The 25,883-nt window shown below is 44.4% G+C and overlaps 5 protein-coding genes across 19 annotated transcripts; 1 reads left to right on the plus strand and 4 right to left on the minus strand.

Moving 5' to 3' along the window:
- Positions 1-76: 76 nt before the first annotated feature.
- Positions 77-9,686, minus strand: LOC117646972. 9 transcript variants are annotated; one of them, XM_034388393.1, is made up of 19 exons: positions 8,959-9,686; positions 8,670-8,765; positions 7,836-8,015; positions 7,549-7,755; positions 7,367-7,469; positions 7,181-7,292; positions 6,889-7,099; positions 6,659-6,791; positions 6,438-6,577; positions 6,319-6,342; positions 5,630-5,671; positions 5,099-5,243; positions 4,712-4,897; positions 4,268-4,412; positions 4,086-4,193; positions 3,830-3,982; positions 3,688-3,693; positions 3,397-3,430; positions 77-2,909 (listed from the first exon to the last, which is right to left on the minus strand). In XM_034388393.1, the coding sequence occupies exons 1-18, from the start codon at positions 9,496-9,498 to the stop codon at positions 3,403-3,405; spliced, it is 2,559 nt and encodes an 852-aa protein (XP_034244284.1). In that variant the 5' UTR covers positions 9,499-9,686; the 3' UTR covers positions 77-2,909; positions 3,397-3,402. The 9 variants fall into 9 exon arrangements, with proteins under 9 accessions (XP_034244284.1, XP_034244282.1, XP_034244286.1 ...); XM_034388391.1 differs by having other exon boundaries at positions 3,673-3,693; XM_034388395.1 differs by lacking the exon at positions 3,688-3,693 and having other exon boundaries at positions 7,181-7,289.
- A 230-nt stretch (positions 9,687-9,916) lies between these two features.
- Positions 9,917-11,236, minus strand: LOC117646959 (protein PBDC1). The gene is made up of 5 exons (XM_034388367.1): positions 11,076-11,236; positions 10,714-10,779; positions 10,567-10,626; positions 10,347-10,487; positions 9,917-10,272 (listed from the first exon to the last, which is right to left on the minus strand). Exons 1-5 carry the CDS (start codon positions 11,094-11,096, stop codon positions 10,069-10,071), a joined length of 492 nt encoding a protein of 163 aa, XP_034244258.1. The 5' UTR covers positions 11,097-11,236; the 3' UTR covers positions 9,917-10,068.
- A 285-nt stretch (positions 11,237-11,521) lies between these two features.
- On the minus strand, positions 11,522-17,056 carry LOC117647622 (annexin B9-like). Of its 4 annotated transcripts, none has more exons than XM_034389479.1 (9): positions 16,903-17,056; positions 15,682-15,735; positions 14,614-14,790; positions 13,569-13,773; positions 12,831-12,910; positions 12,676-12,748; positions 12,409-12,582; positions 12,103-12,284; positions 11,522-12,014 (listed from the first exon to the last, which is right to left on the minus strand). In XM_034389479.1, exons 2-9 carry the CDS (start codon positions 15,703-15,705, stop codon positions 11,964-11,966), a joined length of 966 nt encoding a protein of 321 aa, XP_034245370.1. In that variant the 5' UTR covers positions 15,706-15,735; positions 16,903-17,056; the 3' UTR covers positions 11,522-11,963. The 4 variants fall into 4 exon arrangements, with proteins under 4 accessions (XP_034245370.1, XP_034245367.1, XP_034245368.1 ...); XM_034389476.1 differs by lacking the exon at positions 13,569-13,773 and adding an exon at positions 13,947-14,151 and having other exon boundaries at positions 16,903-17,054; XM_034389477.1 differs by lacking the exon at positions 13,569-13,773 and adding an exon at positions 13,947-14,151 and having other exon boundaries at positions 15,682-15,738; positions 16,903-17,011.
- A 141-nt stretch (positions 17,057-17,197) lies between these two features.
- On the plus strand, positions 17,198-18,833 carry LOC117647623 (60S ribosomal protein L26). Of its 2 annotated transcripts, none has more exons than XM_034389480.1 (4): positions 17,198-17,354; positions 17,890-18,067; positions 18,224-18,364; positions 18,644-18,833. In XM_034389480.1, the coding sequence occupies exons 2-4, from the start codon at positions 17,900-17,902 to the stop codon at positions 18,776-18,778; spliced, it is 444 nt and encodes a 147-aa protein (XP_034245371.1). In that variant the 5' UTR covers positions 17,198-17,354; positions 17,890-17,899; the 3' UTR covers positions 18,779-18,833. The 2 variants fall into 2 exon arrangements, with proteins under 2 accessions (XP_034245371.1, XP_034245372.1); XM_034389481.1 differs by having other exon boundaries at positions 17,303-17,421.
- Positions 18,689-25,817, minus strand: LOC117647620 (cilia- and flagella-associated protein 43). 3 transcript variants are annotated; one of them, XM_034389473.1, is made up of 28 exons: positions 25,731-25,817; positions 25,383-25,651; positions 25,145-25,307; positions 24,863-25,067; positions 24,591-24,785; positions 24,407-24,520; positions 24,177-24,344; positions 23,820-24,092; positions 23,437-23,739; positions 23,097-23,359; positions 22,928-23,019; positions 22,733-22,854; positions 22,429-22,659; positions 22,187-22,341; positions 21,847-22,099; positions 21,619-21,760; positions 21,462-21,547; positions 21,187-21,381; positions 20,959-21,105; positions 20,730-20,884; positions 20,456-20,650; positions 20,155-20,386; positions 19,926-20,078; positions 19,740-19,859; positions 19,512-19,655; positions 19,331-19,432; positions 19,078-19,265; positions 18,689-19,010 (listed from the first exon to the last, which is right to left on the minus strand). In XM_034389473.1, exons 1-28 carry the CDS (start codon positions 25,760-25,762, stop codon positions 18,863-18,865), a joined length of 4,845 nt encoding a protein of 1,614 aa, XP_034245364.1. In that variant the 5' UTR covers positions 25,763-25,817; the 3' UTR covers positions 18,689-18,862. The 3 variants fall into 3 exon arrangements, with proteins under 3 accessions (XP_034245364.1, XP_034245363.1, XP_034245362.1); XM_034389472.1 differs by having other exon boundaries at positions 19,512-19,859; positions 23,449-23,739; XM_034389471.1 differs by having other exon boundaries at positions 19,512-19,859.
- Between the last annotated feature and the right edge of the window lie 66 nt (positions 25,818-25,883).

A 25,883-nucleotide genomic window follows, 5' to 3' on the forward strand; every position in this document is an offset into this window, starting at 1 on the left:
CAGGATTACTTGCGCTAACATCTGTATTTAGGTGAAAGGAAGATTTAAAAAGGGGAAAAGAACAAGAGAAGAGATAAATGGTTTATGAATATATTTCATAACGGAAAGAAAAGCTGGTGTTGACACAAACCATTACCACCCTTATATTTACATACACCACATAGTTCTGACTAGTATTTAGTTGGAACATAAAGCACCACAAAAGCAAATGAACAATGAAAGAGACACAGGTCCCAAGTAAGTGAGAGGGAAAGCCCAAATTTACATATGCACATGGATTATATTTCCATCAATTGTTCTGTTTATCGCACAGATCTACTTCCAACAATAAATTAAATATCTCACCTAGATGTTAGAAGTTGAGGGGAACAAGCAATGCCAGCAATAGAAAACACAATACATGGAGTAGCACACATCAATAATATATTTGTGACTGAAACTCGTTCACCGATATCAGGCCATTGGCAACATCGATACAACAGCAAATTACATGAAAAATGCATATGGCAGAGCCATGGGGCCATAAGCAGCAATGTGATGGGGCCAAATCATCATTCTTACACAATCTGGAGTCATTAATTCACCAAATCCCATAGTATATTCTTTTCCCTTCATGCATTCCCTTAAAACATATTTCAATAACATTTTAATAAACAAACATCAAATTAAACGAATGTAACAACTAATGCATTTCATTAACTAACTATTTGGCCCAACACAAGAACAGTAATCAACAAAACAGAAGAGAATGTACAAAACATTAGGTAAAGACCCTCCTGTAGGTAATAGTGCAAAATCAAGAGCAAGAAAATCGAGTGGTACATGATACATAAGTTCATTGAAACTAAGAGCATCACAAGAGAATTCGATGCTGATGTGGTATTCTTCAGAGGTACTTATGTTTATCACATGAAGGGATACATGAAACTGACGTTTCTTCTACAATATCAACCTTGTTACTTAATTATGAACAAGTGCATTTGAATTTCTTTCACTCGAACGTTATTAACACATGGAACATCACATAACAATTGATAAACTGGAAAAAAAAAACACCACACCGCACTTAAACATTACCAATTTTAAAGTAAAGAGAAATGTTAACAATAACCAACAGTTGAAACACTCTTTTTTTAAATACATTTTTCACATTGAAGATTGTCTATTGCTAATACAAATTTAACATTTTAAAAGAGGGAACTAAACCCAAACAAACACCATAATTTTATTGAACCATTGACGTTGCGATGATTCCGTCTCTTCCATCCTTCTTTCTATGTCATGTGTGGAGAAAGGATGCAGAGACTTCACAGAACAAGCAATAGGATAAAATCATTATTACCCTTAATAAAATAAAAGAATGAGGTAACTGATGCCTTGAAAGACAGCAAGATAAAATGCAACACCTTTGCATTCAAAGATTTTGAAGAATTATGAATATTCATGTCATGGTAGCTAATATTATCAGCTAGCAAGTACTACAATAGTAAAATTGAAAAAAATAAAATGAAATGAGAAAAAGGCACATATCTTTCAAAACATTGAGGCAGTTAACAAATAAATAAGATCATAACTGATGCACAACAAAACATGAAGTTAACAAAAAATAACAGAAACATTAATATCATATATTGTACCATGTACTATTAAGTTATCATTTGAAGAACAGACAGGGCTATTACGCACTACCGTAATGTTCATAGTTGCACTGCGATAAAGTCCCAGTACTTCCAACGTCATATTTCGTTGCTCGTCATGGTGTGGACCATTTCTTTCAAAACAAAATAAGAAACTGGGAAACAATGAATAAGTATCGTTGTAAGTATGAGTTAGGATGAAGCAACAAATCCTAACTTAAGACAATTGAAACATTGCTATTCATTAAGTTGCCTTATTACAGTACAGAGCACATTAGAGATTAAGTACATGAAAATCAGACTGCTCTAGATTATGGGGGTACCAATCTGGCCAAACTGAAAAAGCCAGATGTCTGAAAACATTTTGCTATGCTTTAAAAGATGTTCCTAGGTGTCAGTTTACTCACAAACAAAGTTATACAACATTATTAAGATTAAAATTTGGCTTAACAAAGGCCCTGAAGCAAGGCGTTCTAAGAGGAAAAATGCTTCCTTTATCAGTTTGCCATAAGTTCGTATGTTTTTTTTGGAATTAAACAGTTTATCTGGCATTTCAGTCTCAGATAAATCACAATGTCAAGGCTTAAGAATTATACAAATCTTCAATGTTAGGAGAAAGGTCTAAGTACAAAACAGTGAGCAGAGCAACTAATCAAAGCTAAGAGCATCTTAATCTTTTTAAAATGGCACCTTTTTCTTGTGCTTTGTAAAGAAAAAAACAAGGTCATGTCATGTGGAAATGTCATTATGGTAGGTATTTTAGACAGCAAAGAGCTGCAAACTAAATGAGAGATAGTTGAAACCTCCCAGTATCAGATCATTTAAAAAGAAACATGCGTTTCTAGAATGATAAAAAGAAAAATGAGACTAATGGACACTATAGTCCTTTTCACTTACAAATTATAAGAGACTCCTATCCTGCTTCTTTTTAAATCAACTCAATAGAGTGAACATTGTATCCAGTATTCCTTCAGCCGAAAAAAAAACCCTTCACTTTTGAAGTTTCCTAAGTGTCTTCATCGACTAATAATAAAATGAATGAATGTCAAAAATGAGCAGCAGAAATAAAGAAAATCAGTTCAAATAATTAGGAAAAGTTTGTGAAGAAATCAGCAATAAAATCACAGAGAAACAAATTACAATGCGCATAAACTGAGAAATGTTATTTCGATGAGGATGATGATGACTTAATTATTCTTCTTTAGCTTCCTGCTGCTTTGTCTTGTTAGAACTTGACGAATCAGTTGAGGACTCTGCACCGACATGTGGCAGCTGAAATCAGACAAGGGAAACCAATTATCAGACTACTGGGGCAAGACAAGACACCACAGTAACAACTGAAAGCAAAGCCACAGTAGAACACAAAATATAAATTAAAAATGACAGGGTATGGTACACATATGCAGTAGTCTTATGGTGTAGTTTGATGAGGATGAGTAAGTCAAAATAGAGTTAGGTTTTAAATTTTCAAGAAAAACGGAAGAAGAGGGGGAAAGGGAGAAAGACAGAAAGAGAGGGGATGAAAGAAGAGTAATCGGGGTGAGAACAGATAAAAACAGAAACCTACTTCCTATGTTAAACTAACAAGACATTAATGAGTATTTATGAAAAGGTGTGCACCTGGATGTTAAAAAGTTGGATTCTAAAGCAAGCACAGCAAACTTCAGACAGATTTGAGCTGGTTCTTACTCTACTGTTCACAAATCACAATCAGCTTCACACAATGCATGTTAATCTACACGAATTTTGTACTGCTTACCAACGGTTATTCACTCAGAACAGGGAGGAGCGACCAGCATGGAGGAAATAAAAACCATCCATTACGACCAATTCATTCAATCAATGTCATAATAACAAAAGTACACTAAGGTAATGGAAAATTGATTAACAGTGCTGGACATTTCATGATATTCAATATGAAAGCTTTGCATGTAACTGCAAAGAAAAAAAAAATATAATGAATCATGAAATGTCCATGTTGTATATAATAAGAGAGAATAAAATTGCAGCTTGCTTGTCTGCAAACACTAGACACCTTAGGATTGGATACCTCTGACTGCATTTCAAAAAGTCCAGGCAGCGTGGAAGAAAAATTAGAAAGATAACAGCAAGACAAAGAAAGAAATCCGCGTAAGATGACAGCCCTTATGCTAGGATAAAAGAAGGTAATTAGGGTTTGACGATTTACTTACAGTTCAATGTTTTGGATGTTTGAGTTGGGGCATGTCGTATCTACTTTGACATGGCATTGCTTGTGGCACTTGAGCAGACAGTCTCTGCATTCGTAACCTTGTTTACCAATGCGGCGGGCCACAGTCTTGGCACATATCTGACAAACAGTTCCTCTGTAACCAAGCATAGAAACCATGAAATAATTACTGTTGAACAATGTTGGACTTTAAAAAAATGCCCATGTGAAAAATTAAGTTTTTCCAGCAGGATTCTTACCCAGTGAGATGTTTGGCAATAAAGGTGTGGTCATTGAAAATGTGAAGCTTTGTCCCCTTCTTCTTCCACTTGGTTTTCTGAGCTAATGACAGTGGAACCAAGTAGTACCTAAAAGTGATAGGAAAATAGGTAATGAACCATAGCAGTGTACATCAAAAGTTTCCATAAAGTGTGACTCTTACTTGTGGATGCCATTTTCAAGAGTCTCCAAAACAAGATTTGATGCTTCATTGATGTATGTACGAGTAGATGCACCACTTATACCAGAAGCTTCACTCAAACTTGAACGGGTCGAATCAGCTCGGAGGCCAGGGACAGTCAAGTAACCTAAAAGTCACAGCAGAAGTTTGTTGAGAAAAATACAGCAGCACACTTTTTAAACTTAAGTTTAAACAAACCCAATCATAAGGATTTACTACAATAGTTGAAGCCAAGACATGATGCAACTACCTCTAGAAAAAAAGCCCATGGGAAATGTAACAGTGAAAAGTGGGCTATACATCCTAAAGGACAGTGAAAAGCTTCACATTTTGGCTTTATCTAGCATTGGCCATTTAAAATAAAAAGATAAGTTACATCAGAATGAAAAGCAAAAGGCACTAGCACACACAACCACTACAACATACCTGATGAATGTTGAGACCCATCATGTGCACGATCAGCTGATATTGATCGACTTAGAGCACTAGGAGATTGATCACGGTTTTCATGATCCCCAGGGTCAACTGATTTTGATCGAACTTTAGAGCGATTTAACCGCCTCTTGATGGTGCCAAAAAAATCTCTCTTTTTTCTACGACTGCGACCACGTTCTGACAAGCATAGCAGTAAAGGTGAGGTGTAAACATAGTCGACAGTTGGGTCTATTATAGCAGTGGGTACTCATATATATGGATGGACAAGAGAACTACGATGATGAACATGAACGCGACAGGTGAATGAGGAAGTTCTTTTTTCTCTGGCTGGCGTGCTTTGTGAGCAAAGCCGAAACTCTGCTTTGTAAGGTGGCCTACCTTCTGCTGTCAAGTGGTCACCATCAGGCCCAACACGTTGAGTAGAGTTGAGTTGCTGCTGTTGCTGCTGCTGCAGTTGAAGCTGCTGCTGCTGCTGTTGCTGCTGCAAAGCAACTTGCTGTGGAGACTGCAGCCCGAACCCAGACTGTAAAACGAAAAAAGAGGTACAGGTGAGAAGAGAACCAGAAGAATGTAACTTGCTTAATTATTTTGGCATAAAGGCGAGAAAAAGAAGAAAGCATCATGCAGTATGCCCTCTCAACAAAGGTAAAGATGGTTTCTGCAGAGAGAAAAATAGCCAATTGACAAATTTCAACAAAATAACATATTTTTAAATTAAAAAGAAAGACAGGACTTAGGCAGAAAGAAGAAGCAGAGTGATGAGTGTAAGTCAGTGTGGAATCTACATGCAACCTTTCACTATACTCAACCCTTCAGTCAAAGCATAAATAAAAGAGACAACAAATTTAAAAAAAAAAAGAGGAAGCCCCACTGATTTATTGAATGAACAAATATTAATATACACTGTACCTGATCCACTTCATGCCAGCGTCCATTTTTGCCTTGCTCTACCTGTTTGTCAAAAGCCAAGGACACACTCATAAGAAAGTAGCAAGTTAATGAAATCTCACTGGCACAACATAGCTGTTTCATCAAACTGCAAACCAAGACACTCAACCTGTCTCATAAAATGAGCACAAAGATTACTGCTTTGACCTTGGATTTAAGTGAAATACAAAGCCAAGGTAATAAAAAGCCTACTTCCAAAATTCCAGAATTGGGGAGAAGGACTCAATGGAAAAGGCATTACAAGATTAATTTTAAAGTCTAGCAATATAAAAGTCAATCCAACAACAGGTAACAATTTTGAGACCTACAAAGCCAAGAATGTTATTACAGCAGGAAATTTCTAAATTAGTTATATCTGTGGCTATAATGTCCTTTAGTTTTAAGTTTGAAACTATTTTTTGCAGCCTGTTTTCACACAGGCGGCGCCAGAACCACGCACCAATGAGTGGTGTGACTCTAATTGGTGACAACACGGTAACAGGCACCGTCGTTCATAACAAGTCTCTAATTGAGAAGGATCTGTAGACCCAAGAGGAGTCTCTCATTTCATTTTAGGATCTTTCCTCTAAAGTTAGTCACACATTAATTCACTACATGCATTGAAAAATACTCAAAAATTGCCTATGAATAAAAATTAATTTTTACACTACCTTAACAAGCTGACGAGGTCCTTGCTACAAAGAGAAAAGAAACAAACAAGGTAGAGAAATTAGAAATCATTGAAGAGTAGTAAAAACCCAACATTGGCACACTTTCCATGTATCATTACCCGTTGAACACTATGGATAATCAGGGTGCTTTTGTCTGTCTGCGTAGGTTGTCCTCGGTTCCTGAGCTCCAACTCTTTCAACGCTGATTCAGTTACACGTTCACCACCATTGGACAGTTGATGCTCTGGAACAAAGGCATCTACATTAAATTTAAACGTTTGAAAGAAAGCATTTAGGGTTACTTAATTACATGTTTCAGAAACTTGTAAATAAATCTCACCTCCAGCATTAGCAAACACAGTTTTGGTGGTTGTGATAACAGCTCCAGATGGTGAAGTGGTCTTGAGAGTTTCTTTGAGTTTGTATGGAGTTCCTCCAAATGCAGGAATGTCAGCTCCCTCAATGAACAGGAACTGGAGAACAGATGGGGGGATAATGATTGATTTGAATGGGGTAATCATACAAGATTCAGAAATTTGAACAAAATGGAACAAGGGATGACTGGCTTACCTCAGCAGTAAGTGTTCCTGAAACGGGGTCGCCTTCATAAGGCCGTGATTGTAATGATATCACTTGTCGCTGACTGGGATTGATGAGGAGCTCCTCCACGCCAACGATGCCCAGCCCCATGAAAGTGCCTGTGCGTGACGCTGAGTTCTGAGGGAGCCCTCCTCTGTCATAGACTTCAAAGAGCAGCTCTGCAGTGTTGGGAGAGACGTCACTAGGAGGGAAAAAATGATATTGTAGACAATTTCACAACAAAAAAATATCATTGTTGTTTGAGATGGTGCATTGGTCTTACAAGAGAAAGTGTTCATCCCACACAGGGCTGTCAGTATCTTTCTTCACTGATGTTTGGTACTTTTGAGCTGGTTCGTCCATTTCAACCACGCAATACGGCTCCTGGCAACCTGCTTCAAAACAATGTTCAATGAGCAACTCAAATTTTGTTTAAGAATCAATTAGAGGCCACCATTTTCTTTTATACCTTGCCTGGCACCGAGGCCTACAGCTTTGATGACTTTAACAAGTAGTCTGCGACCCCCGGGTGCTCTACCACCAGCAACAGGGCCAGAGTAAGGTGCTGTCAACTAAACAAGGACAGAATATATTTTAAGAGTAGGAAAAGAGTCAGCGATTAAAAAATGGGACAGACAAGCCAACTCTTACCATGCTATCATAGTGCACAGGAAGAGAAAGGCCGGGCTGATGCACCTGATGGCGACCAAACCTTGGGAAGTCTGGATACATGCCCAGGTTCAGATGGACATTTGACATTCTCAAAGCTGTGGCAATGATGTCAATTATTACGTCTTGAAGCTGCTGTTCATCCAAATTATTTTTTATGCTGCCAACAGGGGCAAGGGACACTTTGATCTAAAAGCAGAGGAAAAAAAGACGGTTTAACAGACAATATATTTGAGGAGTACAAGGTGAAAGCCTAATCAATTTCTTACTTCTGGCCATCCATCGCATTTGACATCAGCAAGAAGCTTTTCTGTGACACAAACAATGTTCAATCGTGCTCGGAATCTGTTCACATTCACTCGATAATGGGATACTTCCACCTTCTCTCCCTTCTGACGAAAAGCTTTAAGTTGTAATGCAGGAGTGGCATCACAATCGCAGGTGATGGTCTAAGGGGGAAAAAAAAAAGAAGGAAAAAAGGAGTTATTAAATAAAACATCAAGAAATCCAATATTCATAATTGTAAAGTTTTAAGCAACTTAGAGCATGTCTTTCAAAGTTCACCAAGATAATTGACGACCTTGAAGTTAAGAGCATCAGTAGAAAATGACTGTACTATGATAGCCCCATGACCTGCAGACCTGCGGGCTTTCCTTACAAAGACCACCTCTGACCTTGCACATTTAATATCTCAATTAACTAAGGATAAATGTGTCTAAAAATGTCATCAGTATCTGTTGGACAAACTACAGACAGAGAGAATCTCAAACAGAGTGGGTCCTCTAATGAGTTTAAAGTGGGGACCAAAGTCCACTCATTGTTAGTGTGGGAAATTTTCCCAGGAACCAGAGAACAGCCTTCACTTTTGAACTTTCAAGTGATGTCTAGAAGAAGTTGGAGTACCTTCCAAATTAAAAATAGCCCCACAAAAACCTTTTCTTTTCATTCCTTGCCTTTTTTTTATCTGATGCTGTCAAAAACTTTTGTTTTCAGCTCTGTTTTCATATTTTATTTTTGTTGTTTTTCTAGCAAACACAGACTACGGTCATAAGATGTGGAAAATTAGGGGTTCCTTTGAACACATTTTCTTGAGATTTACTTACGATATCATCTCTAGAATCACATTCAGCGAAGATGTTGGTGAGAGTTGGAGCATGTGTCTCTGGCAGAATCCGAACAAACTCTACTCCAACTCCAGCCTGTAGATCAACAAAAACAACATGTTATTACGATCAGAAATAGACTTTGCATATGTAAGAACAAGAAACCACCCACCCATAAAAAAAATTTCTAACTTAATGCCGCTTAAAACATTAGGAAACAAAATAAAAACGAAGCGAATGTTGCGCCAATCTACCTAGGCCTTGACAAGATCACAACATCTGCACTCACCTCAGCAACAGATTTCCTTGTCGATTCATTGAGGGACTGCACCCACACCCCAAGAAGCTCATTGAGCGTTACAGGGTCCAAGTGCAACCACGCAAAGACCTGATTGACCCAATGCACAGCTTCTGGGTCTGGACCAGTGGCTGGGGGAGGCAATGTTACAGGGGATACCTTGGAAGCATTCTTGACGGGTCCAACAGACGATCCCCGTTTCGTCGAACCAATTCTTTTGCGTACAGGGGGAGTTGGAGGAACATAAGCCCCACCAGAAGAGACAGCACTTCTCAGCTCCTTGACAGTTGTGCTTTTAACCGAATGGTCATCAATGACACTGGCGGTTGTGGTTACGGGCGGCACGGCGTTGCTTCCTTTCCAATTGCCGCCGCGAATATACTTGGCGTAAATGAATTTTCCGATCCCCAGCACAAACAGACCGAACACCATCCACCCAAACATCAGCATAGCCACTGTATCCATTGTTGTATCACCACCACCTTCAAAACTACATATCAAGTCGTCGATTTTATCCGCCAAGTCGGCCATATTACTCCATCGTTCCGACTACCAGTTCCAAATTTGTTTTAAAATTAGACCGTCCCCGTCTAAAAATACTCCACAGATTCACATGACAAAAATAGCACCCACGCCCCAGCCGACACCGAGATCGTGTTTCTAACGCTGCGGACGGGACGGCCAGCAGCCAGCGGAGCAAACGCTAGCAGACGATTCAACGAAAGGGTTGTGAACGAAAACGCCGCAGTCCGCATTCGCGTAACGGTGAGCAGACAGCGAGGCTACGCGGTGACAGGTCAGGTATGAGAAGTTGACTTGCAGCAAAGAGGGGAAGTGGGGGGCGGAGGGGAGGTGGGGGCAGGCAGGGCGCGGGTACTTTTGAATGACTGCCCGGCGTGGTGGTCTATCTGAAAGGACTTTTCATTTAAGGAGCCAAAAGATACACACCTTGATGATTTTATGTCTTTAATGAACCCAGTAAATACCATAATATACAAAAATAATAGGTCTTTTCATTTAAAAACAGGAAATAAGGTTGAATTTATGATTAATAAATATTTCTGATTTGGAAAGGAGTGTGACTATTGTTTCAGGTCTAATCTAATCCTTTTTCCTCGACTTCTCTCGAAGTATATCATTTAAGCCCTCACGGTTTCTTGCAATTTCAATGGCATAGAATTGGATTCTGGGAACGAGTGTAGTGTTTTCTTGAGAAAATTCATCTTTGCAATTCAGTCGCAGGAGAGTGCCAAAACTATAGTCTTCAACCTCATCCTTGAATTGCTCACAAAATGGACGCCACAACTGAAAAAAATTATTGATTTAGATTGATACTACATGACATTACAAAACATCCATGAACAGTATTGATGCATTACCTCTTTGCCTGCTGCACTTTTAATTTCATCCTCAATAATGACATCTACTTTCAAATCAGGAAATTTGTTCCTAAATTCTTTGTAAATTTTGTCATCCTGGGGGGTAAGCTTCAACAATTTCGGGTCGACTGAAGACAACAGCTGAAAATAAGAAAGGCACAATTTTAAGTACTTTGCTTCGTTGTCAAAACATGACAAGAGTGCTAAAGAGGATTCTCACATTGAAATAGACTTCGGCATGTTTGAATGCTTTCATTGCCCACATCGCTTCCACTGTTTCCTATAGAAGAAAATATAAAATCAAAAGATTAATAAAGCAATATAACAACGAACCAAAATGAGTGTCCCTTCAGTACTGAGAACTTACATCATTGCCGAATTCATCAGCCGGCCTTGACAGAACACTGGCTCCTCGCATCAACCCATCAGCACCCTGGAACAACAGGCGATGAAGAAAATTGACATAAGCAATGCAGCGCTCAAGAGTGACAAGTCGCAAAACCACAGCACAAGCAGCCTGACAACTATTGAGTGGGATCCTTCTATCCAGCTATTTCTAGTACCAAAACAATGAGAACTAATGGAACAGTAGGAATCAAATAACATGAGATAAGGGTCTGAACAGAATGTGAAACAAAACAGGCAAGGCCTGCAGCATAATAAGGTGTCAGAGCACTTCCCAAGGGTGAGAGAAGCTCGCAATAAGACCAGAAAGTAGGCTAAACTTACAACATCGCCGATTTTCGCCATGACAGTGTCACAAAGATTTTACTGTCCGAAATACTGCTTGTGAATGTCAAGTGACGACAACGAGACGGGACAACACGCTAGAGGTTATGTTGTGGCTTGTAGTATCGAGCACGTTTTTTAGCGCACCAGCAATTTCTCATGCAGGTGGTATCTGGTATGACAAATCGAACGACCTGGCGCGTAGTTCGAACTCCATCGCTCAAGGATCAACCTACACGAAAGCCAGAGGCCAGATGGCAGTACTTCTAAGAACTTCTAGTTTGCCGTTCTAGAGGTCTGAGTGTAGAAACAAACTAGACGTTCAATGTCTGCAGTTCATGAAACCGGTATGGTGGGACAGACCATGAGGGAGTTGTTACTTCATAGACAGACATTCTGCCGCTAGAATAGGGGCATAGGGGTAAATTAGGGCAACAAAGAACAAATTGTGGCGTTTAAAAATAAGTTTATTCAAAGCTCTTAAAAAAAACTCAAATGTAATAAATTAACATTTAGGGCACAATAACAAAATTTAATTTAAAACACATTCCATTTGTAACAGTTGCAGTGCAGGAAAATAAAGACATACATCTTCCCATTTAAAAACAAATAGTGAAAATAGTTCGAAGTGATCTAGTTCAAATATATTGATTGCAAAGTGATGAAGCAATGAAATTCAACCCAAACATCACGAATAAAAAATTACAAATTTTCCCAGTGCACACGAGAGAATAAAAATGGAATGAAGTCTTTGTTACAGGTACATAAAACCTATGCAATTACACGAAACAGATCATGTTGGAGGCTGGGTCCACTGAGGGGTCTAGACCACTACTCAAAGCTTCGCCCCGACATCCAGCCATCACCCGAAGACAGTGCATTATCCCTTCACGCGACCAGGGTGATGAGCAGCTTCTTGTAGTCACCAGAGCAGTCAGACTGCAACAAACGAGGCAAAGCAGCATTAGCACAGTGACAATGAACAATACCGAAACAGTGACGTCAGCAAGACGCAAGCCCGGCCCACCTCAATGCGCTCCTCGAGGGTCTTCTCGTAGAGGCGGTAGTAGGCCTCCTTGACGTCGCCCAGGTCGATCTCGGACCGCGCCACGATGATGCGGATCAGGGTGCCGTCGTTGGTGCCGGCGCCCGCCATGGCGTCGTGCAGGCGCTCCGCGAAGTAGGCCGTCTTGTCCTTGACGCACTTGACTGCAAGCAGAACGAGCGAGTCAGTGGGACTTCCCTCGCCGTCTCCCTCGCACCCCTGCCGAACGTCCCACGAGTGCGAGAGAGACAGAGGGCCGAAACGGGCTTCCCTCCCGACGGGCCTCACCGATGGACAGGAAGCCGTCCTCCATGCTGCCGGCGAACTCGCGCTTGATGGCCTTCTCGATGTCGTGGTCGGCCAGCCTCTCGTACTCCTTGAACACCTGGCGCAGGTGGGCGTAGCTGCGCGACGCCAGGATCATGTTGAACGTCGACTCGTCCGTGCCCCACTGGTTCTCACCTGCACGCCGACAAAAAAAATTAACACAAGTTAAAAATTTGGCCTCGGAGAAAAACGAGAAGGGGGGCGGGGATTCGAACCCGCGACACTCACCAGCGTTGAGCAGAGCCTCCGCGTCGGCCTGGGCTGCAGCGGGGTCGATCTCTGCGTTCTCGTCCCGGTTGGCCTGGAAAGCGAAGCAACGCCACACTCAATTGCCAGTCTTTACCAGGCGAAGGCACGGCCGTCATCGCCGCAGTCCCACTTACAGTGCACAGGGAGACGAGCAGCCTCTTGAAGTTGCCCGACGTGTCGCCCTTCAGGTCCTTCTCCAGGGGCCGCTCGTACACTGCAACAGAAGGACGGCGTCAGCACACTGCAGAACGTGCACCGGCCATTCACACACGGGTTAGGAGGAGGAGGGAGAGCCCAAGCGGAGTCAGGACGAGTCAGGATTAGAGAGAAGTACAGCTGCCGATCTGATGGCATGCAATTAGAGGAACAGTTTAACTTCGTCAGGCAGGCAGTTTCAATTCTTCGATGCAGTGCGACCAATATTTGCAGTGGTGCCACTACGCACATGCAGCCCGGCCGGCAGGCCGACTCGGCAGCGGCCGCACACAAACTACTGTACGATATAAAAGTGCTCCGTCGGCGCAACTCCGCAGAATCGACCATGTAGAAAAGTGCCGACAGTGCGCCGCGCTACAGTTGACGAGGGGTTAAAGACCGTTAGGAGGGCGTTCCATTTAAAGCGCGGTTTACAAAAAGGCGCCAAAACCACGACGTTTACTTCGGTCAAGCGGAGGCGGGCGGCGTTCCAAAATGTGTGAGGCCCGCATACGGCTCGAACGGCCAGGCACACGAATTTCGAAACGCCATGCAGAATTAAACCAGCAAATGAACAGACAAGTCGTTTACGGAAGACCCCTCGAGAGACCCGGAACCAGCGAGAAGTGCGTCTAGAAAACAAGCTAGAGCCGAGTGACTGGACACCGGGCACTCACGCTTCTCGTAAGTGGCGGCCACGGTTTGGATGCCGTAGTTGCTCAGGGTGCAGAGCACCTCGATCAGAGCCTGCTCGTCAGTCCCCAGGCCGGAAATAGCGTGGTGCAGCTCCTTGGCATAGTACTCGGGGAGAGAGGTCATCAAGGCCACTATCACCGTCTCCAAAATGCCGCCGAGCTCAGATTTCAGCTCCGAGACCAGGTCCTAAAGGGCCAAAACACGCACACACGCACGCACACGCATCAGTAACACGTCACAGTGGCGGAAGCCCGCGGCCCCGCTGGCCCCCGGGGCGCGCCCGGCCAAGGCGGTCCAGTCCGTCGTCGCTGTTGGCCGGGCGCGGCCCGCGGCGCCGGCAAGACGCGGGCAGCACTTACTGTTCTCGTAGACCTGCGCCACCGTCCGCACGCCGTAGTTGCTCAGGGTGGTCAGCACCTCGACGAGGGCCTGCTCGTCCGTGCCCAGGCCGGAGATGGCGTCGTGCAGCTCCTTGGCGTAGTAGTTGGGCAGCGGCGTGAGCAGCGCCACCAGCACCTTCTCGTAGTTGCCGCTCACCTCACTCTTAAGCTCCTTGATCAGGTCCTAGACGCAACAAGCCTTCAACCTCGCGCACAAGAACGAGCCCTTCGCATTCCACCACCCATGTCCGGTCGCGCCGTTAGGGGGCCGTCCTTGGCCGCCTCGGCCCTCAGCCAGCCGGACCGGCTTCTCCAGGTCAGATCGGCGTTGCCCCCCATCGCGCAGCCCGGCGCCGGCCCGTTTATAGGCCAGGCGGCTTAGGCCCGCCCCCCGCCTATGGGCGGCCTATCCGGGGCCGCGTGGGAAGAGCTAGGCTAGGCGTCCCGGCCGTCCCGGACGCAGCCAGCCCACGCGGCCCGCCCCCATGCACGGCGTGCCGCGGCGTGCACGCCGAGAAAGCAACAGGTCGCCGGCGAGGACTTCCCCCGGGCGGTCGGGCGGGCGCCACCGCCAGCGCATAGCGCGCGGCCCTTCCGAACCGCTCCACAGTGTAATCAAACAAAGCCGAAAACAAAGACGCCTTACCTTGCCGAACATGGTCTTGAAGGCCTCGGCGATCTCCAGCCGCTGGACGATGGACCGGCGGCCCAGCACGTCGGTGATGGCCTTCTCGTCCGTGCCGAAGCCCTTCATCGCGTCGCGGAGCGTCTGCGCGTCCGCCTGCGCGTCGAAGGGGTCCGCGGGGTACACGGTGGGGGTGCACTGCAAAGGAAAGCGGAAAGGGTCACTACACTGCACGCGGCGCACGCAGCCAATCAGCGCGGGCACGCCTCCAAGCGTTACGTCACGAGTGAGTCAGAGTCCGTCAGACAGCTGGCCGCGGTGGCTGCGGTGACGGCGTCGCGCCGGGTCTCGGCTCGGCCCGCCCGGCTGGGACTACCGAGAAGCGGCAGCGGACCGCGCCACCGCCACTGTACAAGTGCCTGATTCACCAGACACGCCACGCCGCGCGCTTCCGACCAATCTGCCACCACGGCAACCGGCAACGTCAAAGTCAAACGCCGACACGGCCAATGCCAAACACACGGCTGTTTGGTGTGAATTGCCCGCGGTGGCGTCGAGGTAGGTACTTCCCCGCGCCGGGTAGGGCTGGGCCGGCCTAGCGGCCCCCAGCGCGTCGATAACCGTGGCATCGGGCGAGGGGGCCGAGGGAGGGCGACGCGGCGACGCCCATGAAGGACGCCCCCGGCCCGCACTGCGGCGCCCAGCAGAGGGCCGCGATCGAAAAGGCCAAACTACACACCAGTGCGCCGAGCGGTGGCGGCGACCCTTCGCACGCAGCCCACCCCGAGCAGGGCCTCTCCCTTGTCGTGGCCAAGGCCGCCAAGGGCGTCGGGCTGTCCCAAAGGCCAGGGCGTGGTTCGTAATCACGCACGGGGCACGGCAAAAAGAGATACAAACAAAACCGTATCTAACTCCGACACGCGTTGAGAAATGCCACAGCTTCTGCGAGACACGGAACTTCCGGTCTGCTCACTGCACTCCACACCCTGTGGTACTCGTCTCGGTAACTCTCGCCAGAGGGCAAACAAACGATAGCAAAGCGCGACAAGATAGCGGTGTCTCGGCGGCGGAAGGCTGCGGGTGGCTTACCTGGGTGGGGTAGTAGGCGCTCATGGTTACGGCTGGCTCGGTCTCGACAGGAAACTGCTGGAACACAAGAACAGAGGTGTCACGCTGCGGCCCTTCGCTCAGTTCTCTCAGTTGGCGGGCAAAAAGGTCGAGAAGCAGACCAGCAACCGACGGGCGGGGCGGCGGGGCGGGCACTGGGGTACTGAGCCAACCGCCGAAACTGCGGAAGGGGACGGCACGGCGGCACGGCCAACTGCCCAATCTACACGGAGGAGTGGAGGGACAAGTGCTGGAGGGGGCAGGCCGGGCGCGGACAGCGCGCTAGCCGGCACGAACGGCACGCCAAGGAAGACGAGAATTCCATTCACCTGAAGTCACCTTCTCTCGCGCTCCGCGGTGCTCCGCGGCTTCAAGCTCGATTCCGGCAAAGGGGCCGCGTGGATCACGCCGACAAAAATCACAGGCAGAAGCAGAGGAAGAGGCGGAGGAAGCGAGAGGAAACGAGTGGAGGCGCGGAAGGGGGCGGACGGGTGTGAAGAGGACGCGGCGAGAGCGGCGAGAGGGGCCCGCGCTGTCATGTCGTACCAACGAACGCCGAGGCCTTGGGACGGCGCGGCCGGTGATGTCAGCGCCGCGGCCGGCAAGCCAGGCAGGCCTACACTACGCTAGAATCTGGAGCTGGAGAAGACGGCCGTGGTCCCAAAGCGCCCGAAGGCTGCACAGGCCGAGCTGGACCAGCTGGCCGCCGACGGGGACCTGCACCGGCCGGACAGATAAGCGAGCCGGCCGGCCACGCCTACACCAGCAACTGTCAAATGGACGCACCCAAACACACCGACACTACACTGCTAAAGGGGTACGGCCGGTGCGGGTACACTGGGTACGCGCGCCGCGACGGCTTGGGAACACCGCTCCGAGACCGGTGGGAAAGCATGGGCGTGGCGACGACCGTCATGGTGGTCTACCGGCACCCCGGCACGCCGGCACGCCCCGAAGCCTGCTGCAGGATGCGGCCACGCCAGGCCGTCGAGGGGGCTTAAAAATAGATCAACACGGCCACTTCCACGACAAAAACGCGTCAAATAAAAGCTCGCTCCTGTCAAACAAGCTGGAATCGTGGGAAAAGGGAATTTCGAATGGGGTCACCTCTGCTAATTATACACCAGCATCGGAAAAAAGGAAATGCCGCCCTAAACGCGATTTGACACTAGAGGTAAGTTGACATTGAACACACATACTCACATCAAAAGGGAAATCGTTCCACGATTACTTTCGGAACACTGAGACGAAGGCGGACTGACGCTGCGAGCTCAGAGAAAACCGGCGACTGAAACGTCAGCGGGAGGCCGCGCGGAGAGGGAAGGGCAAGGCAAGGGAGGGGGAAGCAAGCAACGGGAGTGGGAGGGGGGATGCTCTCGGGAAGAGATGATTCAGGGGTGACAATCTTGCCGATTTTCGTATATTTTGAGGCACCGGGGCTGTTCACTAGGAAATCCACATTTGATACAGTGTTAGTTCTATCCAGCTAAAAAAAAACGAAAAAAAAAATCTTGCTGTCTAAAAGATACTGGCTGCACGTGGTCACTACACGGACCAACCCAAAGAAGAACAAGGAGAAGAATCTCCCGCATGAAAATTATTCCTTCTTATTCCTTTCCGGTCTGTACTGTTTGGTCCCTTGTGTTGTGAGGCGAGTGAGTATCATTTTATCCATCACCATCTGTTAATTATGATTAAAAACTCACGTTAAATCACTTCGGAGTATGTCCTTTAATCCTTGCCATTTCGCTCGATCCGTCTACCTTCTGAAGGGTTCTCTTTATCTCATAATTTCGTCCTATGCCGATGGCGCAGTAAACGTGTGTTGATGTGGCTCGGCAACATTCCGCCTTTTTCCTCCTTTAGTTCTATTCGTTGAGACTTAAAACTCCGGCTTTCGTTTGAATTTTTTAACGTCTGAACTTTTAATCCCACGCAGTTTTGTTTTCAATAAAGTTAAATGATCATGTGTTAATTCGAGGTTAGGTGTTCTGCTTCGTACCGGTATTGCTTGTTTTTCCGCGCTTATGGCAACCTAGTTTTTCCGTTAAAAACCCTTTCAGTCTCGTCCCTAGTATTTCTTTCACTCATTTCTCTCGCTCCGAATGTGATTTTCGTGGACTTGTTTACCTCTGCAGTTTGTATCGCAATGCAGCTCTTTAACCTATGATGATGTCGATTTCGTTTCAGCCTCATCACAATGAAGCTCAACAAATTCGTGTCCTCCTCGCGCAGGAAGAGCCGCAAGAGGCACTTCACCGCTCCCTCTCATATCAGGCGGCGGCTCATGTCCACCCCTCTCTCCAAGGAGCTCCGACAGAAGTACAATGTCAAGTCAATGCCCATTAGGAAAGATGATGAAGTCCAGGTGAGGGTCCCCTTTCCTGTCAAATAATTTGCTTTTATCGCTTCAATCTCCTACTGTAGGTCTGGTCCCTGACGTTCTGTTTAGTTGCCTTTATAGTTTATTGACACTTTTCAGTGTGTTGTCAATTGAGTTATTAACCTTGCCCTTGTTTTCCAGGTTGTGAGAGGACACTACAAGGGTCAGCAAGTTGGCAAGGTTGTCCAGTGCTACAGAAAGAAGTGGGTTGTTTACATTGAAAGAATCCAGCGTGAAAAGGCCAACGGCGCCAGTGTCTACGTTGGTATTCACCCCTCTAAGGTTAGTGTCCCCCATAATTGCGCTTTGTGTTTTTTGGTTTCATTCGGTTCATGGGTGCATGTGATGATCCTGCTTATCCATTCTTTGAAGCAGTTCTGGGCTTTGGTGTGGGTGCTGCTGGCCGGGTTCTCTTGTCAGTCAGCTAACTGCCTTGTCTGTCCTGTCTGCTGATACTAATCACGGCTCTGACACCTTCATGGCTTACTAACTGTGCATGGCGTTTTGGTGATGAAAACTTGTGTGCTTTCAAGTTGTTTTCACACCTCCTCTCTGTTGCAGTGCGTTATCGTCAAACTGAAGATTGATAAGGACAGGAAGAACATCCTGGAGAGGAGATCGAAGGGCCGTCTTGCTGCCCTGGGCAAGGACAAGGGCAAATATTCCGAAGAATCCACTGCCATGGAAACATCGTAAATTAAGTAAGCTGTTCATTGTGGTGGTGAATAAAAAATTTATTTCTAAAATCCAATAATCTTATAAACTTATTCCGACTCCTTGTCACATTCGCACTCTGCGGTGCGCATTTTCTAGTATGGGGTAGGTGCGCAGTTTCAGGCTGTCCAACTCTGACTCCAGCAGTAAAATATCTTTGTGGATGTCCAGCACAGTTCTTATTAACTTTGTACGCAACAGTACCACATCCATCCTGTAAGTGAGATGATGTTAGTAATTGCACATCAGATCTTGGAGATGGAATACCCCCTTTTTTTTACCTCTTGCGTTGGCTTTCCCTTCTGCTCTTTTCTTGGTCCAGGTCTCTTCCAAACTGGAGTTCATTTACCTCTACATTCATATCCGTAATGGCTTTGTCAACTTGACGGTTGGACCTGTTTTTGCTGGCTATTTTTTTGTCATAGTTTGTCACCACCTCACCAAGTAATTTTATGTATCTTTCAAACCCCTGGAACCCAGAAATATGATTATTGCATGTTGAGGCATTTCATTATCGGGTAAAATGTTACTTACTGCTCTAATCCGAGACATTTCTTTGTCAAGTGTCAGAACTCCTCTTCCTGGCAGACTTTCTTTCTGTCTCTTATGAAGCCACTCTTGCAGCTCTTTAATGACCTGCAAGGGATCAATGTTTTATTTCATGTGATAGTTGTGGGGGTGGTTGTGGTCATGTGGTCCAACCAGGAATGTTTACCTTGACTGATTCAATAGTTTTCAATTCATCCTCCTTGTCCTCAATATGCATTCTGACTTTCTGGTGCTCCCATTCTTGAAAGACAATACTTCTCCTAAATTTACAAGCAGCTCTCATAGCTCTTAATTTCTCGTGGCCAGCTTCCTGAAAGGATTGTTTCAGTGAATGTACATTACTGCCCTTAAAGTAATCTAATCTAAAAGTACAAGTGTGTGAGGGAAAGTTAACCTGAATTATTTGGTTCACATAAGCAACGTCCTTGCGGTTTATGAGGATTGCATTATCATAATCACTCAGTGAACCTGTTGTTGGGATTTCGACTAGTCCTTGCTTGATGGCTAATTGTATCTGGAAAGGAAGATTCAAATAAGGTTGTTTTGCGACTTAAAGGGCATTTACCAGAGATGCTCTGACCTCAACATCATGTTCAAATAGTAACTGCTCCTCTTGTACAGATCTTAAATTGGCTTGGAGCTCTTTGTCACGCTCTTTTAACGCCTTGACACTTTTCTGGAATATGCTGACAGTATTTTCCGCCTCTGCTATTTGGAATGCAAGAGCTTTAATCTGCATTGGAAAATGTTGTTCTGTGATAGAAATTTCTGCATTTCTTAAAATAAGAATTGGATAGTGAAATGCGTACCTTCCATTCACTCTCTATTCTCTGCCTGCGGAGGCGGCAGACATTTGCCCAAGTGTCTGGGTTCATGTTAGGTGGGGCGTTTGAAGCACTGTCCAAAAAGTCGATACCTTTTAGGACTTCCAAACACTCTGGAGGCAAGTAAGAAGGTTTCTTCCCGGCCACTGCACATCTTCCCACCTCATTCAGCAGGGTGGCTGAGACCAGGGCTTTAAGTTGGATTTTTGGCCGCTTCCTGTTGAAGGAAAGATGATTTACAAACCTGTTCTATGTACAACTGACGCCCCACTAAAGGAGCCCATACCTGTAAAGGCGAAATGCGGCTTCTGCCATCATAGGTGATAGCTCTGGTAGTTCTTTTTTGAATTTCAAGTCCAGTCCCTTGTCTTTGGCGGTTTGGGCGTCGAACGCGGCGCGGCAATCTGCAGTAGCTTCTTGAAGCTGTGCCACTAGAAGTTGCTCATCTGCCAAGGCCTTCTGATTTGCCATTATAGCATTTCTGTTCATTGAGTGTTAATTTATGTGAGTGTTGAATTGCAGATGTGTATGAAAAACGCACCTGGCAACTGAACTATTACCTGGCAGCATCTTCCTTTTGGGCTAGAACATTACGCTTAGGATTTAACAAGCGGGACCTCAATATTCGCAATGTTTGTTGAGTACAGCTAGCTTCCACCCGCAACTTCATATTAAATAAGTCCAACAATTTATCTTCAAATACCTTAAGTCTATCCTGAAAACCAACACAGTCCATGAAAGAAGATTACTGGTGTTCTATGTTAAAAGAATTTTCAGCTTATATTTTACCTTAAGAGAACGTTTCACTCTTCTGTAATCTGATATCAGTCTGTTTTGGTACTGCTGCCGTTCATTCATTCGACATACTACTAAGTTCTCATAAGCTTTCACTTCACGTAAATCATCTTCAGTGAAATTTTCAGGATTTTTTTCAATCTGTAATTTGTGTTAAAGAGGTGATTTTTATTTTTCTGTGACAGTTTAGAAGTTAATTTTTCTACCTGATAATGAGCTTACCATACATTTAGGCTTCGGTATGTCTTTCTTCAACTCATCTTCCAGTCTTATTTCTAGAACACCATCCATCATTTTTATCAAAGCTAGTTCTCGGAAATTGTCAGCAAGTAGCAAAAGGCGAATTCTCTCCTCTTCTTCTGCCTGCTGCTGTCTTAGTGCTTGCTCACTGGGAGAAATATAGGGCTCTATACCCACCTGCAAAAATCAATAAAAAGGTGTCACAATGGGGAAAAATTAATTCATTTAAAACAACTAATTGTAGAGGAGCATCTTACTTCCTTGTCTTCAACAGTCAACATCATTTCTGGCTTTTCAAACTGGGTCCAGTCTGGGTCAATTGGATCAGGATCGGAATGCTCCACTAGAAAGGTACAACATTCTGCAGTTACTCAGAACTTATGATTAAAACATTAATTACTTGTGATGACTTACCAGAACATGCAAGCCAAAGCTCTTTGAAAATATGTCTCAAGTTCTGATGCAGCTGCTTGATGGTATTCATTTCTTTTTGTTTAGCCTGATATGTCATGGCAAATTTGTCATTGAAGCATTCCTGCAGGCTCCTCACATCTTTCTAAAAATTCAAGTTCACTAATCAATATTAAAAGTGATCAAAGCATCTACAGCCAGAAGCTGTATTAATCTAATTTTAATATTTACCTGTAGGAGAACAATGGAGTGTGCTGTTTGCAAATAGGTGTTCAGTTCAAACTGAGAAATATGGTATGGTGAAGGCTGAATAAAGTTGTAAATTGATGAACCGCACATAACAAATTCCGACTCTCTTTCTTCTTGCTCAACCGAGTCTCCAGGAGTGGAACCCTGTTCTTCTACTAGTGCTTGCTTCAGGCGAGTGGTTTCATCAGAAATGATAATAGAAGCTGGATTGGACATTAACTGCATGGCCATCTCACTGACATCATGAAATTGAAAAGTATAAGCAAGTGGCCTGTCCAAATATAATTATCACATAAGATTCCACATTCCTCTGTTTTCTTACCTGTCTGTTTTTGATACCCATGGATGAAATGAGTCCATAGCTGAGGCCTTCATCTCCATTTTTCTTATTTCCACAACCATTTCTAGAGCCTGTTGCTCTTCTTGGCTTTCGGGTAGCAATGCATAATTGTCTACCCTATAGTTATGTTGTAATGACTTAAAATTTGATATTAGAGGAAACCATTAGTGCTTACAACAACAAAAGAAAATATTTACAATTTTTTTTAAAAGCAGATTCTGTACCTCTATGCTAGTTGGTTTTACAGTTACTGGATCCCAACAGTGTTCCCTAATAAGAGCACTCTTCTCTTCCAAGACAGTGATTTTGGCTGTGGTATAAGCCTTCAGCCTTTCCCTGGCTTGACGCCCTTCTTCCATGGCCGATTCTCGGGCATCCTTGTCAAGATCAAATGCAGAGATAGGGAGCTGTTCTTCTGGTGATGCATTTTGATTAGCATCAAGCATTTCTACCACCTATTATTGTGAAATGTGTTGAAACTGTTTTGTTTGAAGCTGAATTTAAATTTATGACAGTGAATAGCTGTACCTTCCTCTGAAGGTCTTGGAACTCCTCCATGATTTTTGCCCTTTCCGCAGCGTATTGTCGCTCCTCCTGAGCTATGCGTAATTTTTCTCTGTACTGTAGCCAAGTCAAACCAGCGTACTCACCTGGAAATAATTCATTTAACCCTTTTCCCTGTTGGAGTGCTGTATTATGAAACTGTTTAATTTTCAACAGTACCTTCAGGGAAAAATCCAATGGTTGGTTCTTGAAATTTTTCTACCATCTCTGGGCTTGGGTCTGTGGATCCTGGTGTATACTTAGCTGTCCGTCTGAATTAAAATGCTGATTTTTACATATTTGTGGAAAAAATATTGCAGTAAAAATTTACCTTGTTTGGGAAACTTACTTAAGTTTTGAACAAATCAGAGATTTATCCTTGCCCAATGATATGACAAACTCCCCTTTAGGATCCTGGAAAGCTTTAAGGGTCCCAAAGTCTGAACGATGATGAGGCAGGACTATGTAGAATTGTTGCTTGGAGCCCATGGGTCTTGCAATAACTATGCCATCCATTCCATATGTTAATAGTCCATACTCAATTCTTCCAGAAATGTACACTGATCGAAGTTGGTGTCCTGTCAATTCAATACCCTTCAGGGTGACTCCTACCTACAGTGAATAAATTTTAGTATGACTGAATTGTTATTTAAATTTACTTCAGCTGCATTAAACATATACTGTTGTACCTTTCTCTTCACCTCCAATAAGTGAATGTTCCTTGAGCAATGCACAGAGCCAAAACAAATGTTCATACTACTGGCATTCACTACAAGCCTTGTGTAGAAGTGCTCCATTTGTGACTCACTGTCCAGATGAAGTCCATCAGCCTCCAGAGTGTATAAAGCGATAACATTACCAATAGAATTATTTATTTCACTTGCAAATAAAATGGCTAGAACTGGTTGTTCGTCAGGCAACAAAATACAGTCTACGACAGGAAGATTGAGCACCAAGTGAGAAACAATTTGCATCTCCTGGCCTGGAACGCCCTGATAAAAGTGTTCAGAATTAAGAGTGGTCTTGGGGAACTCAGTAAATGAAGTTGTTGGAGGGTTGTAAGTGCTTTTACCTGGATAAGGAAAAATTGACCTGTCTTTGCAGTAAAGGCAACCAACACATCACCAGCTGGTGCAAAACACACTGATGATATCTCCTCTTCGCACAATAAAAATTTTGCAAGCGTTGATGGTGATGAGGGGTATAAAATACTGACAAGTATCAACAAACCATCACTCATAGCAAGTCCAACATAAGGATAGTGAGGGTTGGCTTTCATACTAATGAAGTTAGCAGCAGGACGCAAGCTTTGTTCAGCAGCTTCATGGATGTCAAAAACACCCATCTGCAAGAATTAAAAAAAAAATGCAAGTAAAATTGAAAAAATTGGGGAAAAAAAAATAAAAGCAAGGAAAGGAATAAAAGTTACCAAGCGTCCATTTTCTTTGTCCCACACTTGAAGTTCATCATTTGTGTTCACAGATACAATTGTGTTTCCATCAGGGTAAATAAGTTCCATGTCTATGTTGTTGGTTCCATAGTACTTCAGAAGAGTAACTTTGGGGTTCTTACCAACATCTATCATTACAAGCTCACCCTAAAATTGCAAGGACAAATTAAATTTTTAAATTTTTTTTTCCTTTTAAACTTAAGTCTTACCTTTATGGTCCATGCTAGAATTGCATCTGGTTCTGGGAGATAAACAAGTCGGTACAGAGGAGATGGGCAGTCAACTGTCCATGCCAGAGACCAGTCTCCAAAGCGCTTATGCAGCTGAAAAACAAAAGTCAGTAAAAAAATTTATTTGATATCTCTATGAGAAGATCAAAGTGGGAAAGCTTACCCTTATTGAAGGTGATGGGCCAAAAATAAGAGCTCCTGCTTTGCTCATTGTCATACATGGATCAACAAAGCCATCACAAGTCTTTTCTGCTAGTCCATTCAAACCCCTAGTTTCATCTTCTTCTAACAGCGATTGATTTTCGGGTTGGGCAGCTGAGCAAATCCGTCTAACAGCAGCAAATTCTTCAAAATCAACCTACATTGAATATATTTTTATTTCAATATTGACAACAGTAATAATGATAAAAAGACCACAAAGACCACATCACTTGCCTCATAAACATCCCCAAGAGTATCAACAAAAAATAATGCCCCATCATTTGTGAAGGAGACATCAACAGGAACAACTTTATCTGGAAGTTTCACCTCTTGACTGTTCAAACAGCAAAGCTTGGCACATACATTAATATCCCAAAGCTGCAGACGGCTTTCACCCTTGACCACATGACTCACAACTGTAGGAGAGCACCAGCTGCAACTGTACAGCACAATTATTTAGTTTCCACATGACTTTATGAGCATGTGCTTACTTTAGGCAAGTACAGAGGGAATTACCTGAGATACTGATCAGGGCTAAAAATTCCAGTCTCTTTACAAGCTAATTGAACTCCTGTTCTCCAACACCACACAATCATTGTGAAGTCTGGAACTCCACTGAGTGTTATCAAAAATTCCATTTCAGAAAAAACCATTGCAAGGTAAGTTCCTGATGTGCCACCTTTCGAAAAACAAGGAAAGAGTTACTTTGCTGCCCATCCTCGTACAGCTTGAGCAAGATTTGGAGCGCAACTACCTCGTAATATTGACACTGGCCCCTCCACAGTGGGGTGCGAAAAAACTAGAATGCGAGGGTTGATACATTTTTCTGCCAAGGCAAAGATGGGGGCAGTCCTGTGGCCTGTGACACACTGCACGCCGTCGCCCCGCTGCTTGCTGTTGGCAATGTACACACTCTCCAAATTCCCATCCAGGGAGTAAAACAGTATGTGGCAACCACATCCCACTGCTACAGTGTCCTTCCCGACGGTGGTGAATTCTTTTATATTTCCAAGTTTCGCCCATCTGAAACACAAACCCAATGTCAGGCCGAGCTAGTTATGATGCGCAAGGAGGCATTCCTATTTACGTCGAAAGTTCTTACTGAGGGTACGACAAAGATTTACGCAGATGCATCAAACACGTTTATTTCTGTCGAATTTTTTCGAGGGCTAATGGGGTAATGGCGAGAACCGTTGTCATGACAGCGTAATTTGACGTTCAAGCTTCAGGCGGCTTATAAACAATTACGTCATGT

Source organism: Thrips palmi, unplaced genomic scaffold (genome assembly GCF_012932325.1).
Source record: "Thrips palmi isolate BJ-2018 unplaced genomic scaffold, TpBJ-2018v1 HiC_scaffold_2, whole genome shotgun sequence".
Taxonomy (NCBI): Eukaryota; Metazoa; Arthropoda; class Insecta; order Thysanoptera; family Thripidae; genus Thrips; species Thrips palmi.

Bases quoted from the DNA above. Each gene is read 5' to 3' on its own strand.
- LOC117647623 (XM_034389480.1), top strand. From the start codon at position 17,900: ATGAAGCTCAACAAATTCGTGTCCTCCTCGCGCAGGAAGAGCCGCAAG. The intron at 18,068-18,223 runs GTGAGGGTCCCC...CTTGTTTTCCAG, and splicing joins GGAAAGATGATGAAGTCCAG to GTTGTGAGAGGACACTACAA. The intron at 18,365-18,643 runs GTTAGTGTCCCC...TCTCTGTTGCAG, and splicing joins TTGGTATTCACCCCTCTAAG to TGCGTTATCGTCAAACTGAA.
- LOC117646959 (XM_034388367.1), bottom strand. From the start codon at position 11,096: ATGGCGAAAATCGGCGATGTT. The intron at 10,488-10,566 runs GTGAGAATCCTC...TCTTATTTTCAG, and splicing joins ATGCCGAAGTCTATTTCAAT to CTGTTGTCTTCAGTCGACCC. The intron at 10,273-10,346 runs GTAATGCATCAA...AATTTTTTTCAG, and splicing joins AAAGTGCAGCAGGCAAAGAG to TTGTGGCGTCCATTTTGTGA.
- LOC117647622 (XM_034389479.1), bottom strand. From the start codon at position 15,705: ATGAGCGCCTACTACCCCACCCAG. The intron at 12,749-12,830 runs GTAAGTGGGACT...TTCGCTTTCCAG, and splicing joins TGCTCGTCTCCCTGTGCACT to GCCAACCGGGACGAGAACGC. The intron at 12,285-12,408 runs GTGAGGCCCGTC...TTCTGCTTGCAG, and splicing joins GGACGGCTTCCTGTCCATCG to TCAAGTGCGTCAAGGACAAG.
- LOC117647620 (XM_034389471.1), bottom strand. From the start codon at position 25,762: ATGCATCTGCGTAAATCTTTGTCGTACCCTCA. The intron at 24,786-24,862 runs GCAAGTGATGTG...TATTCAATGTAG, and splicing joins CTCTTGGGGATGTTTATGAG to GTTGATTTTGAAGAATTTGC. The intron at 22,100-22,186 runs GTAAGAAAACAG...TCATGATGTCAG, and splicing joins TGGGTATCAAAAACAGACAG to TGAGATGGCCATGCAGTTAA.
- LOC117646972 (XM_034388386.1), bottom strand. From the start codon at position 9,498: ATGGCCGACTTGGCGGATAAAATCGACGACTTGATATGTAGTTTTGAA. The intron at 8,016-8,669 runs GTAAGTAAATCT...TTTCCCCCTTAG, and splicing joins GTGATTCTAGAGATGATATC to ACCATCACCTGCGATTGTGA. The intron at 4,413-4,711 runs GTATGTTGTAGT...TGTGACTTTTAG, and splicing joins TGGGTCTCAACATTCATCAG to GTTACTTGACTGTCCCTGGC.